This window comes from Daucus carota, chromosome 6 (genome assembly GCF_001625215.2).
Source record: "Daucus carota subsp. sativus chromosome 6, DH1 v3.0, whole genome shotgun sequence".
NCBI lineage: Eukaryota > Viridiplantae > Streptophyta > Magnoliopsida > Apiales > Apiaceae > Daucus > Daucus carota.
In genome coordinates this window covers 15,820,836-15,836,046 of record NC_030386.2, presented here as the reverse complement: position 1 = coordinate 15,836,046, position 15,211 = coordinate 15,820,836, and the positions used below count along the sequence as shown (strand labels likewise).

The following is a 15,211-nucleotide window of genomic DNA, read 5'->3' as shown; positions in this document are numbered from 1 at the left end:
TTGTTTTATATATTGTCACCAAATAGATTTAGAAATTAAATGTATTTATATGTGTATATTATTGAGCCGAGTGAAAATTTTGATCTAACCTTCACACATTTGAACCTTCATATATACTTGCTAGATACAAGATCACCGGTGTTTCTAAGTCGTCTTGATAAATATGAATCGCAGATATAACTTGATATCTAAAGGGTGATGCAGTAATTCATCAATATATTTCACAGGAATATAAGATGCAAATATTGTGATATACTAAAATGGAAGAGCACACATGGATTAGCAAACTTCGTTCAAAGAAACCAGATGAATATACTTCATCCATGATATAACACTTATCGAATCAATGCTTACATATTAGTTAAAACAGTTAAAAACAAAAGTTAGAATGAATGCATAATTTGTGGGATTGTGCTAGAATCAATGCTTTGAATTATCGTTTGAAAATATTTTAAATCCTTTTTGCTATGAATTATAGCAGTCTATATCCATGTATCAGAAAATATAAAAAATTAATATATAAAAATTTCATTATCAAGAGCTAAATTGAGTTGTTAAAAAGTGTTCCATTGTTTAGGAAGTATAACAAAAAGTCTTGATTTGGAAATTAAATGTATTGAATATGGAAACCAGTATATATTATACAAAAAATTATTGTAATAATAACGATCAAATCAGTTAAATCAAATAAATTTTGACTATTTTTCCTTATTTACATATGGGTTATAGCAGGCTAGACCTATGTATCAAAAAAATTAATCATATATATATATATATATATATATATATATATATATATATTAGGATTTTAGTACGTTTAATCCGAATTTAGTACACGTAGATTTAAAAATAAAAAAAATCATAAAATTCTAATCTTTTCCAAACATAGCCGATCATGTAATACCTTTGAAAGATTCAGTAATCTAATCAATCGAATTTCAACGTAATTTTGTGATCTTGGTTTTTTTTACAACAATAACTTTTAATATTAGATTTAGAAAGGGTTATGTAATGGTTATATTGAAATAGAACACGTTAAAATTAAAAAAAGTTATACGAAAGTTCTTGTTAAAAAAAGATATTCAAAATTGTATATTTATAATTTTATTTATAACATCATTATAATTTTTTTGATGAAATATTATATGATAATGTATTGGTATGAGTGTTTTTAGTATTTGAAACTGTTTATAATACTACTAGACTCCATATTTGTAGACTTGTAGTACCAAAAGGAGAGTACCAAACCAAAAAATATAACTAAAACCTTGGACTACAAATTATACCTATGTTGGCTTATTATAGTATAGTATAGATGATAAAAGAAAGACTTAATTGCAGGAGGATGGACTCAACTATTTTTTTTGGCACAAAAGTGACCCAAATATAAAACCGGACAGTGTGATGGCCTAACTATTTTTTTAAACACATGAGTGTATTCAATTTATGATTTAATTACAACATGATGGTCGAATAATGTTTTTTTAACACAAAAATGGCCCAAAAATATAAATAAACAACATTTTTTAAACTAATTTAGACGGAATGCAATCATCTGCTTAGGAAAATATCTGAGCCATTTTTGTGAGAAAAAATAAAAGTTCTTCCTGCAATTAAGTCTAAAAGAAATCGCTCAAAAGAAATCTTCTGCTTTAAATGAGTGGATACTTAATTATAGTAAGCTCAATTTTTTTTTAAGAATGGTCCCTTGGAAGATAGAAACCTCTTTTTCAAAATACATTATTCTATATGACAGAAAAAAAAATACATGATTCTTATCTTAGAAAAGGTCTAATAAAATAAAGAAACTCTTATTTATATAAATGATTAGTTTTTCAAAGTAGCCTTACTTCTCTAAGAAGAGAATTCTAAGAAAAGAAATCTCTTTATTCATACAAATGATTATCTAACCGGAATTATATCATTATTTATTAAATTATATTATAGAAGAGACCTCTTTAATTAAAACAAACTTCCTTTATTTCGTTTATTGGAATGGGCATAAATTTATCAAAATAATTTAAACAAAACATTTTATACTATTAGTTTATTAATTGAATTTGTGACAAGAAATTATTAATTGAAATTTAAGAGGATAACTCAACTGCTCGATCTCATTAATCCTAGCAGTTATAATGTTGAATGCTACTTCCTCTAGTGCGTTTGCTGGCGGAGGATTCTCAAACTTCTCCTTTAACTTTTCAAATGAAGTAAGATGTTTCATTTTCTTCAACTTTTTGAAAGACATTTCAAGTTCCATACCTTTAATTGCAGTGATGATCTGGGATGGATGACCACGTATTCTCGAGATATTGTGCATTGTTTCCATAATCTTTTTCAGCTTCAGAAGTTCTAAGAGAGGTTTTAGAACTTATTTATCTTCTTTAACACACGAAACCTTAACTCTTCGGATTGCCTTCATAATATCCTTAGATGATAGATCTTCAATCTCTTCAAGATATAATGTAACGGTTTTAGCATACTTTTTCCTCCAGAAAATGATAGTGTTTGGATTGAACGACACAACAGCAGATTCTTCTTTAGTGATTTGAAGGGTCTAAAGGTGAAAGTGGATATGGTGGTTGAGAGTTGATACCAACCAGGCTGAGATTTCTAATAGAGCGAAATTTAGACGATAGACTTAGAGAATCTCAACAGTAATCTACTTTGTCGCGTGTTAGAGCACTTGTTCCGCAGCTCAACTTCAAGACATTTTAGAAAATTAAGTAACTAGATAGACTTTCATCTTTCGGGCTTATATTCCGAATCATTCTATTCTTGAAGCACTTGATGACATAAGGTTTGTTGTGTACCTCCAAGCCAATGTTAGTTATCCATCCTTGGACCCTATCCCTGAGAATTTATACAACACTTTCTGATTTGAATCATTTTTGCAATATATATAAATATTTGCACACATTAATATATGAGTTTAAACACTTGGGTGCCATGACTTAATATAACCTTTTTTTTGGGAATCTGTCTTCAGCTAATAGCTCTTTAACGAATTTTGGAACTCTCTGCTTAACTTGACCAGTTCTTTGTTAGATTAATATAAACGATCATCCTCGTACGTGTTGACGTTTTATACACTGGTCTGAATCACAAATGATTAACACTGATTTTAATCTTCGCATCTTCTTCTAATAAATGACATTGACCAGTACACGTTTGGTTGTATTTGCTTCATTTTTTATCACAGATAATCAGAGAGTTGACAATGGAATTTTTTGGTATTTGATACTAAATCATCAAACAATTCTATTTCTCATAAACGTCTTGTACTTTATTCTTCATTGAGACTTGAACATATTAATGAACTTTTTTTAGTAGACGGGTGTTCGCTTCAGTTTGCTAGCTTGTCTATTTCTGCACATCTCCGATATTCTACATGTTGATTCCTGTAACATACTTACGTTTTTTTTTTCATGTTTTAATTTTTACAGTGTTGAATTATCTATATTACATTATATGTTACACATTTCATCACATATCTCTTGATGTTCGATACATATAGTCGCTATAATTATAGACAAAAATCTTGTATCATCAAAGTTTTGCAATTTACACATATCATCTTAAAAAAATTTATTTTTAGCATGTGACCAAAACTTTTAGATAAGGATTTTTGTAAGGTTGGAGATGTTGAGTGCTGTGCACATATCACTATATCAGTTTTTTTTCTTTTTCCAAATTTTATGAATAACTCATTTGCTATGAGCTAGTCTCACTGTTTTTTCTGACATCAAAGTTTTGAAACATGCTTACTTTTTTGTCGTCAATTATATCTAATTAATATTTTATGAATTAACATTTTGATATATCATTTTATTTAGAAAATATTTTAAATATAATAACCGTAGTTTAATACTTTCTTTTTTGTTTAATACTTAAAATATAAAGATGTGTATATAAAAGAAAGTTTAAACCGAAAAAGGCATATATCGAATTTCAGACAAGAATGATATAAAAGGGGATTAAACGCAAAATTACATTTATTTTGCGGTATATATTTCACCACGTGGCAAAAAGTTTAGATTCCATCCGGAGCACTAACGAAAATATCATGTTGCGCCAAACTTGGTCGCAATTAACGCGCTAGCAGCAACTGCAAAGAATTTTCTTCTAGTCTACACTTTACAGGTTACACTTCACGCTTTATTAGTTTACGTTCATGTCCGATGTTTCATATTTCCGAGCACGGTTAGATAGCTCAAGTGGTTAAGAGGGTAAGAGCATCTCCAATCATTTAAAACTTTTCGCTAAAAAGTGAATTGGCATATTTAAAATAAAAAAATTTAGTCAACAGCTTCAAAAACTCAACTCCAACCATGATCAGCTGTTATCTATAAATTTAGCCAACCTCCTATAGATCGCTAAATTTGTCGAACCTCTACTGGTCTGTAAGAAAATTTTTAGGAAGATTATACATCATTTATTACCATATTACATATTGAACTGATATATTCTATTTTAATAATTTAAAATATTAATAACATATTATTTTTAAATTATAGCCAACCAATATAGCCAATACCATTGAAGCAAAATGTCTTATAGGTTCAGCAAATTTTACATAATGTCTTACATGTCCAATTTAGCCAACGATTATAGCCAACGTCATTGGAGATGCCAACGTCATTGGAGATGCTCTAACGAGCCGGTAATTGACTACTCTATGTTAGAGAAGATGTTATTATATTTAATAATTATAAATTATGATTTGGATTTTTTAATATATCTTTAAAGATTCGATAAATACAACAAAAAAATTTAGTAAAAATTATGAACAGAATAAATTTCCTGTCGGAACAGATTACTTTATATAATGTATATTACCTTATCTACAATATAGTTTAATTAATATTACTAAAAATTCCGGATGTATGGATGGGAGTAATTTGTTTGGCTAAATAAATTTTCATTTCCTACTTTCTGACAATATAGTTTAATTAATATCACTAAAAATTCCGGATGTATGGATGGGAGTAATTTGTTTGGCTAAATAAATTTTCATTTCCTACTTTCTGACAATATTCAAATCCATCCGCTTGCGTAAATGAAGTGAAAGAACTACTTCCAAGTCAACCATGAGTCTTCTTCAAATAATGCAAAAACGACACACATAACTCTTGACTCTTCCATTCTTCGTTTAACATCTCGTTCTTCGTTCTAGGCTTCTAGCTCAATACAAACACCCGAATATAAATCATTCAATTTAAAAACAATAGTTGAAATTTTCGAGTTCACTCAAAACAATCCATGTCCAGGGGAGCAGATCGGAGCTGCTGCAACTTCTGCTGTACCTTCCTATTCACCTCCGGCCTCACCGCTCTCTTCTTATGGTTAAGTCTGCGTGCCTCAAACCCTACATGCTCCATCCAGCAATTTGACGTTCATGCCCTCAACAAAACCGCGAACGCCACCTCAAACCACACAATCTACTTCGATCTCAAACTAGATAACAAAAACAAAGACAAGGGAATTTACTACGATGCCCTCAACCTCACGTTTTATTACGGCACCAACAAGAGTCAACGTATTGGTAACTTTACCATCAAGGGCTTTTACCAGGGGCATCATAAGAATACCCATAGGGAAAATAACGTGACTTTTGATGCGGTTTCGGTTTCGGGTTCGGTTTTTCGGGTGGATTTGGAAACGAAGGTGAGGTTCAAGATCATGGGGTTTAAGACTAAGAGACATAGGATAGCTGTGTGGGCTCAAGTAGAGGTGAATGATAATGGTCAGAAAAAGAAGAAGAAGGGGATCAAGTTGAAATCCGGAGCACCGGAGTTTCAACGCTATCGTGCAAGGGGACTATTGTTTTTAGTTGTCTTTAGTTCTACATTGGTCTTGTTGTCTATTCTTTAGACTTTGTTTATTTGTATTTTGTTGGTACTTTAATTTTTAAAGTTTTATTTTGTGCCGATAGAATTCAATGTCATTGCTGTAATTGTTAGGCTATTTAAGAGCATCTCCAAGAGCCTCCTTGTTGGCTTCTAAATATAATATAAAAAATGTGGCTCTTAGTAATTTAGGACAAAGTTAAGAGTGTAAACTCCAACAATACTCTCTACATCTCTTCTCTATTTCATATTTTATTCATATATTGGGCTCCACTATAACAAAAGAGAGGGAAAGATGGAGGTTGATTGGAGGGAAGGATTTTTTTATTGTAAAAAAATAAGTTAGGAGCCATGTGGTGGCTCTTAACTTTGAGGAGAGAGGAGAGAGAAACAAGAGACTCTTAAGATTTAAGAGCCACTTAAGAGTCTCTTGGAGCAACATTTTGCTTCTCCCTCCTCAAATCTCAAGTTAGGAGCCTAAATGAAGAGTCTCTTGGAGATGCTCTAAAGTAGAAAACGGGAGGTTCGGTCCGTGCTGTGCTTTCGGTCCGCTGTGCCGGTTCATTGACGGGTCGTACTCGTTCTGTGGGCATGAACCAGGATTTTTAAACTGGCAAACCGGGCTCGTGCCGGAAAGAAGGTAGTCAGTAACCGGTACAAGGTTTGGTGGGGTTTTTTGCGGGTTCCCCATTTTTTCCCCCAGTTTTTATACATTATTTTAATAAAAATTCATTTATAAAATCTAATTATAATTTAAAAAATATCTATTTAATTTATAAACGAAAAAAAAAAATTTGTCAATGTCTCATTTTAAACAAAAAAAATCTATTTAATAATTAACCTACTTTAATTTTCACAGAAATTAAACTTTGTACATAATGGGCCTATTTGTTTACAAGAAATGGTTTCTGCTTCTGGTCTTTATTTTTCTTGATCCGTTTGTATAAATAAGTAGAAGCACTTTCGAGAAGTTGAGAATGTTTAGTTTCTCTATTACAACTTCTACTTCTTTTCCAAGCACTTTATTAAGTTATATGATTTTTGTTTATTTCAGGAACCTGGAGAGTCCAAACTTGATTCTGGTAGATTCGACATCCTTTTGAATTTGTTTTCGGTACTCGCCAAAACTGAATTCCCTGTATAAAGAAGGTTTACAGTAACTCTGTATCACCGTCTCATATGTAGGGCACAAGAAGTAGGCTATTGAGAGTCTTTCTGCTGCAGGATTGGTCACCACTTTGTGTGTGATACTTTTGTAAACACCATTGCTCCACGCCTATAATATGACGAAAGAAAAAAAATAATAGCATGATATCAGAAAAAATAAAAAATAATAACATATGTTCGTTTAAATATATGTAATATTTGGATCGCCCATAAATGGATTTGGTTACAGGGATCGGACATGGTTTACGGTAGCAGTTGAATCGAGACCAAACCAAATGACATCGAAAAATTTAAACTTTGAAAAATCTGATTTGTTTTGAAAAAATTACAGTTTCTAAAAAGTTTCACTTTTTTTGAAAACTTTTCAATAAATACTGTATATTTCCAAAATACCGTATATTTTGAAAATTACCGTTTATTCCGTTGTGGCAGTTACCTAAATGCAAAATTTTATCAATTCAGTTAGTTGACTGAAAATTAAATCTAATTATATGTTTCGTTTACAAATTTTTTGAGTTTGGTTACCAAACTACAAGTTGGTAATGAATTCAGTGATTTTTTGTGTATTGACCTGTTCTTATTGCTTAGAATTGATATGCATATAATTACCGGTCGGTCGTAAGTGCCACTTCCATAACATTTATAAATAAGGCTTAATGACCTTTTAGCCCTCGAAGTTTAGGTGGAGGTTCTGATGCGGCTTCGATGTTTAAAGTCGTTCGATTCGACCTTCCAAATTTTTCAAATGTATCTTTTAGCCCTTATGGCGTATACCGATATATAACGAGGTGGACAAAGCTGACATTTCACACATGAGGGTAAAAAGAGGCATTAAACATCGAGAGTTAAAAGGAACATCTAATGTATTTTAATGTATTCTTTAGTGGTTAAAAAGAACGAGATGTATACTTTAGGGGTTAAAAGGTACGTCCAAACTTTACCCTGAATATGAATTGTCAAGTTTACCCTCGATTTATACCGGTATTTAAAAAAGGGCTAAAAGGTACAACATAGAAACTTGGAGGGTCGAATCGAACGACTTTAAACATCGAGCCCGCATCGGAAATTCCACCCAAATTTCGAGGGCTAAAAGATCATTAAACCTATAAATAAACAACGCAAATCTGTATAAGCATAGAGGATGTTATTAAATACCTCAAACAAATCCCCGACGTTAACAATCAAAGCATCTTGATTAGGGTTGACACTGATCCACTCTCCATTTTTAAGCAATTGCAGCCCTCCTAACTGATCTTGGTACAGTACTGTTAGGAAGTCACTGTCCGTATGTGGTACTAATCCATAGGCTTTTCGAAAATTTGGACATGGCGGATATCTATTTAACCGGACATAACTTGAATTTTCCCCGTAATTTTCTGCAAACAAAGTCGAATTGCAACCAAGGCTCTCTGCTAATGTCTCTGCTATTCTCTTTGCAATCTTGCTCACTTGTTCCGAAAACTCCTGGAGTACTCCACTGGAGCTGAAAATGTAATTCGAGATGTAGCAGATTAGTTTCAAATAACCAGGCAATATTGAACAATATTGTGGTTATATTTATATGAGTAAACTTCAAAGTTGTGGACAAAATTTATACCGATTTCCAAAAAGTTGGTCAGAGTTCCAAATTCTCAGAAAGGTGGCCAAACTTTCTCTCCGCTTTTTAAAAGTGTGGCTTCTGTTAAATGTCACTGACGGAATAACGGACAGAAGGGTAAAAATGAGTTCCAAATTCTCACAAAGATGGCCAAACTTTGGCTCTGTTTCTAAAAGTGTGGCTCCCGTTAAGTGACATTCAACGGGAGCCACACTTTTAAAAAGCGAGGCCAAAATTTGGCCACTTTTTTGAGAATTTAAAATTCTGACCAACTTTTTGAAAATCAGTGTAAACTTTGGTCATAACTCTGAAGTTTACTCTATTTACATAGACTGCGAAACTGGAATATGATCACGAGCTGGCTTAAACCACTAAAAATCAAAAACTGCACTGTATAAAAATCTGAATAAAGCGAAATCATTGTACGGTTCACTATTTTTGGTTTAAATTTTGATGGAAACATCCAATTCGGTTTTAACTTTAGTGCAATGTATCCTCTCTCCATGCAGTATGTAATATGAGTTGATTTTCTGAATTATGAATTATCATATAACTATTATATACCTTAATGAAGAGATGTCACATAGAGGCAATTGGAACGCTTCTGACCAGGAGAAGTCTTGCAGAGACATTGCAGTTGGATTTCCCCAACGATAACAGCTGGGAGATGAGCTAGAAATCTTGTGATTAGCCTTTTCTTCAAATGGTTTGTCGAAAAGTTTCCTTTGTTCACTTTGCATTCTTATCAAAACCTCTGTAGAGATTCCATGATTGATAATCTGAAAAAATCCCCACTCTTTTGCAGCATCAGAAATTCTTCTCTTGCATGTTTCAATATTTCTGTAGTCCTTATGGTCTAGATTGCTGAAATCAATGAGGGGCAGTTGGCAATCTTTGCGGCAAGTGGTGTTCAAAGACTCTTCAGATGGCTTATTTCTTTCCTCTAATTGGTGGAGTTTTGCTGGAAATTTGTTGCAGATGGACTCGAGTGGAGGAGTTGATTCCATATTTTAGTGTTGGGGATATTTGAAATTTATAACTAAAAGCTCTCGTGGTGCAAGTGTATACCAGGGTTTTAAACCAACTTTTGCAAGTAAGATGAATAAGAGGTTCTCTCGCTTCCTCTATATATATATATATGCTTTTAAGCGGAAGCATTTTTATCACAAGAAAAAGGACCGATTGATTTTCTCATACATGTTCCCCAAAACATTTTACCACAAGGAAAGGGATTGATTGATTTCATGATACATGTTAGTTAAATTGGTCCTCTAATACATTAGATAAAATTTGCGGAATTTGTAAAACATTTTACATCGACGGTACTAATTATATATATAGGGTAGCACTCCATAGCATACCCTCTTATATGGAGTTACGTAGCACACCATTATAAATATACACATAATATATATTTTATTATATTTTTAATGAAATATAATTGCAAATTTTGATTTTTAAACCGAAAACAAAGTTATACAATTTTTTAATTCCAAAGATCATCTAAAATTATGCAATATCTCAACATGATTCTATAACAGAATAATAATCATCCAGAATTATTCTGTTGTAGAATCAGTTTCGAAAATATACTTTTTTATCAAATTTTAAGTGTTAAATTACTTAAAATAGATATATTTTATAGTATTCTATATTAGATTCACGTTTTATATGTATTCTATAACAGAATTTATAATAAAATTGATGATTTATAGTGGCGCACTATGTAACTTCATATAAGGAGTCTCTCTCTGGAATGTTGGCCTATATATATATATATTGATCATTTATATTTTTAAAAATAGTATTTTATTATTATTTTAAGTTATTGTCAAAGCTGACCATATTTCTACAGCAAAGATATCTATCTATATATAACCTAACGTTCCTGTGGCATAGCTACTGGACTGATGCAAGTTAATAAAATTTGTCGCCCTTTTGTTTATCGAAAAAAGAAAATGCCGATTTTGAAACTGAACCATGAATGCAGCGTGTGGCTTGCTCTCCCCGAACCCTACATACTAGCTAGGGTTAGTCTGCGTTAAGCCAAGTCCAGTGTCCTATTTGAAGTCTTAAATATAATATAAAAATGATGTCCTAGTAATCTAGAACATATTAAAATAATTCAACTCCATTAGTAATGTGTCACATCCTTAAATATGTTTAATATTTTATTATTAAAACACAATATAAAATATTTGTGTTTAAGAATTTATAATAAAATATAGGATAGGTGAAAGAGAAAGGTGCTCCTAAATAAGGTTTGAAAAGGTTTTCTTAGTAATTTAAGGCATCATTAGGACATCGTAGAATCAGCATTTTTAATCAAATATCCCAAATTATAATTTAGAACATGTTATAAGGTATTTTTCGGACTTGCTCTACGAAATACATATGTCTTATTGTCCACCGTTCGAGTTGAAGGATGAACAAAACAGGGTATTCACGATAGAAATTAAGCTTTAAATTTGTCGTAAGTTATCGATCATAAATACCGTGTTTTGTTGTAGTGGAAATAGTCTTTTTTGTTAAATTATCAAAAATAATGTTGTCCAAATATATATAACATTAAAGGGTCGTGCTCAGTGGAGAACAGTTTTTAGCGTGAGAACACTGAGAACACTATTGTTCTATTGCTAAACAAAACAACATTCTGAAAATTTTCCAAAATAATTATTTTGTATTTTTTAAAAAATGCAGAACAATTATTTTTACTATTCTCATAAACAAAATATCCTCATCTCAATTATTGCCTAACATTAAAACATCTTATTTCGTCTAGTTTTTCAAAAATAGACTACTAAATTTGTGAGGCTAGGTTGGAGGCTGAGGCCCGAGGGAGCACGAAAGGCCGCTTCACGTGGGTAAACACAGGAACTCATGTGATCTTCAGCTGCAGCATCACTTTTCACTGCCAACATGGACACCTTACATTAGTCTCATTCAACTAACAACGAAATCCTATCCTAGATATTTTGAAAAACAAGTCAATCAGTGTGAAATGAGAGATGCGATACTTAGATTTTGCAATCACTCATCTAGAAAAGGCCACGTAACCTGAATTTGTCTGAAGCCAAAAAAACATGTCTAAAAATATCTTTGTTCCAACAGAGTGCTAGCTACATGGTTAGTTTTAGTACACAATCTCTGTGTGGGTGGCTGAGTATTGAACCCCATGTTACTGTACATCGTGCAGACTTAAGCAGATGATGTTCGAAAATGCACGTGTACCCCCTCACCCCCTTTCCGTCGTGTACTGAATTTTTGCTGTTGGTTACCACAGATGAGACTCTATCCCACATGGCCTGCCTCTCCCACACAGATCACAGATGTGCTCATCGTTGTCACTGCCGCAAACGAAATATCAGTGTAGGTGGCCGGGGAAGTTGGGCCAATTTAAAGTTATGAGAATGGGAGAGATTCACATATATCACTACACGGAAACAGGTCAAAACCGACCACACAAAATTGTCGGTTATAAATGTTATCGGTCGGTTATAGGGATAAAACCGACCGTCGGCCGTGGTCGGTTAAAACGTGGTCGGTTAAAACCTAGTCGGTTATGCAAATTGGTCGTGTTTAACACTTTTATAACTGACCGTAGAGATGGTCACTTATGTCATTTTGGATTCTCAGAAATATGGTCCCACATTGTGACACCTGTCACCACGTGGAAACAGGTGTCACACCACGTCAGAAACGAACGTTAAAACCGAACACTGGAAATGGTCAGTTATGTCCCTTTTATATTCTGTTGACCAGATATAAAACCGAACGTGGTCAAATTTTCACCCACGGTCGGTTATGTGTCGGTCGGGTTTTGCCCAATACGGTTTCCTAATATGTATTACCGACCGGCATATAACCGACCGTCTCTTAATGAAGACGGTCAGTTTTCTAGATTTTATATAAATTGAACGGTCGGTTTTATTTGAACGTGGTCGGTTTTCAGGTAATAATATGGTAATAAACGGTCGATTATGAGTCCAAGCGGTCGATTTTCTTGGTTATTTTTTAAAAAAATTGCAGATTCTTCTGCTGTTTCCATACCATTCCTGTACCAAAACCAATTACCAACCAAACTAATCATCCTACACACAATTACCAACCAAACCAAGCATCCTAAACAACCAAACATCACAGAACAACCAAACACAAATATTAAACGAAAACAAGTTCTACCATTCTAATTAAGCAAAAATATATTACAAAACTCAAACATTCAAAATTATGCCAACATTGTCTTCATATATACCATCCGTTAAACCAAATTACATTATCAAATTAAACTAGTTGGACAAAGAAACATCGGATGATCCATCATCGTCTTCGCCACCGCCTTCACCACCACCTTCACCTTCACCTTCAAGCTCATCATCCGTGTTTTCATCCGTGTCCTCGTCCACATCAGTGTAATCTTTCTCTCCCTCTTGCGCATTTGCCTACAAAAACATGTGAACCAATTAGAAAACCATTTTCACATATCAATCAAAACAAAAAAACAAACCATAATTTCATAAGTATATTATCATTTAAACACGAGCATCCATTTTTTGGAGGACATCCTCGAGCAACGTCCCTACAATATGAACAACCTCGCCTTGGGGAACCTCCATTGCTTCCATCTACCAATCCCAAAGCTCATCCCGCTCCCCCGTTTGAGTAACCTCCACCGGCATACGCTCAAGAATGGAGGCATATCGTTCCTACACATTTAGCACAATTAATTAGCATTCATGGTTATGATATAAACATATGTATTTGTATTCTAAAAAACACAAAGTGCTAAAATTAGAAGATTACCGCAATGCGCATAGCGGCGGGGTAGTATATATTCGGTTCTCGGGAGTGGAGCCGACCCTAGTGAGGCATTCATCCCACACCTCAAGCTTTGTCGGACTCTTAGCGAATTTCTTTTTCATGTTCTTGAATTATACCACAAAGTAATTATAAGGTATTAGCATTTGCATTAGCATATTATATATTAGCATTTGGATTTGGATATTATATATTATATAATTATAAGGTAAAAACAAAATTTTTGTGTGTGTGTGCGCGCGCGCATATTAAAAATAGTATTACCTCACGCACACGGTTGAAGGAGCGAGCACCCGCGCTATGCAACCTTTCCACGCGTTGCCGATTAGCAGCTCCAACTTCCGACCTATGCAAATGGCCTTCATCCGTGTCCCAACACTTGAGAAGATCTTTCCAAAAAATGATATTCTAATATTCCGGTTTCAAAGCCAACTTTGAAACCCCTTCCTCCCTTGATTTTCTCTCGACTCTCCTCTTCAATTCATTCATGGTCCTTTTGATTATGAACTTTATGTGATCTTCAATGATAGATTTGGCTATTGAACGGCTTTGACCTTTCAATTGCCTATAATATTTCTACATAATATCAACAAGTACAAGGATTATCATTGAATAATCAAACCAATTACCAACAAAATATAAGAATATTATAAATATAATTGGTCAACAAATTATTAATAACTAACGCACGCTACACAGATTTAACACTAAAAATCATTACAAATCACTACAAAACACTACATATAAAACAATATACTTACTGTCCATCGGAGATATTGATCCGTCGAGGTCTTGTTGGTATTTTAGCTCCAAAAATTCCGCATCAATGTGACCGCGGTCTCCTCACTACTCTTGTTTCCAGTTCCGCCTCCATTGTATTTTGCTCGGGCTCCGATTCGGTATCCGAATCCGTTGGCTCGTCACGCAACACCAACGAGCTCTTTCCCTTTTCTCCTCGCTTGCCCTTGCCTTTTCCCTTCCTTTTGCCTGTACTATTACCATCGGACTTTCCCTTGCCTTTATAGGTGTCCTTGTCGGTTGCTTTTCTTTTCCTTGCCATGATAAATATGGTCATTGTAATCATGACCACTATCATTACCCAACAAAAGAGCCCCTACAATAGAATTTATTAAAATCAAGTTAAATCCAAAAAAACGCATACACATACACACTTATCCCCTTAACACAAACACATACACGCTTAACACTTACACATACACACACACACACACAAACTTATTCCCTTATCCCCTTAACACAAACACAAACACATACACATACAAACCTCTTTGTAATCGAAAAATTATACAAATTATACAAAACAAATTATACAAATTATACAAATCTAACATCATCGATATTTAACCAATTCAAATTTCTTTAACGTTTACAAGGACAGTTCATTGTACCATCTTCTCCCATTCCATTTTCACTTACATCAAATGTTTGCAAGCTAAAGTGATTTAAAAGCTGCAGGTTAAAAGCTAGCTAACAAGGAATATATGCTACAACAATCGTAGAGCAATCGACAAGTCAAGCACTATGCAATTAAGTGGAGTTATTGGCAACATAGTGAAGTCAAACCCTCCAGACAAGAACGTAGTGGAATGGAGCAGACAAAATGGACCACCGCTACTGTTTTCAAAGATTTATTTTTTCTTGGAGAATAGGTGAAAAGTCTACAATCAAAGTTTGAAGCTTACATCAGAAATTAATGATCAAGATGAAAGATGGTCAAGACAAATGATAGAGAAGACTTTGTAGTCCAAACTGCAGGTCG

The 15,211-nt window shown here is 33.4% G+C and overlaps 2 protein-coding genes across 2 annotated transcripts; one reads left to right on the top strand and one right to left on the bottom strand.

Moving 5' to 3' along the window:
* The first annotated feature begins 4,955 nt into the window (after positions 1-4,955).
* Positions 4,956-5,937, top strand: LOC108225157 (protein NDR1). The gene has a single exon (XM_017399975.2). It carries the CDS (start codon positions 5,263-5,265, stop codon positions 5,872-5,874), a length of 612 nt encoding a protein of 203 aa, XP_017255464.1. The 5' UTR covers positions 4,956-5,262; the 3' UTR covers positions 5,875-5,937.
* Positions 5,938-6,711: 774 nt separating this feature from the next.
* Positions 6,712-9,726, bottom strand: LOC108225942 (gibberellin 2-beta-dioxygenase 8). The gene is made up of 3 exons (XM_017400892.2): positions 9,178-9,726; positions 8,172-8,499; positions 6,712-7,125 (listed from the first exon to the last, which is right to left on the bottom strand). Exons 1-3 carry the CDS (start codon positions 9,618-9,620, stop codon positions 6,895-6,897), a joined length of 1,002 nt encoding a protein of 333 aa, XP_017256381.1. The 5' UTR covers positions 9,621-9,726; the 3' UTR covers positions 6,712-6,894.
* Between the last annotated feature and the right edge of the window lie 5,485 nt (positions 9,727-15,211).

Bases quoted from the DNA above. Each gene is read 5' to 3' on its own strand.
- LOC108225157 (XM_017399975.2), top strand. From the start codon at position 5,263: ATGTCCAGGGGAGCAGATCGGAGCTGCTGCAACTTCTGCTGTACCTTC.
- LOC108225942 (XM_017400892.2), bottom strand. From the start codon at position 9,620: ATGGAATCAACTCCTCCACTCGAGTCCATCTGCAACAAATTTCCAGCA. The intron at 8,500-9,177 runs GTATATAATAGT...TTACATTTTCAG, and splicing joins TGTGACATCTCTTCATTAAG to CTCCAGTGGAGTACTCCAGG. The intron at 7,126-8,171 runs GTATTTAATAAC...GTCATATTATAG, and splicing joins ACGTCGGGGATTTGTTTGAG to GCGTGGAGCAATGGTGTTTA.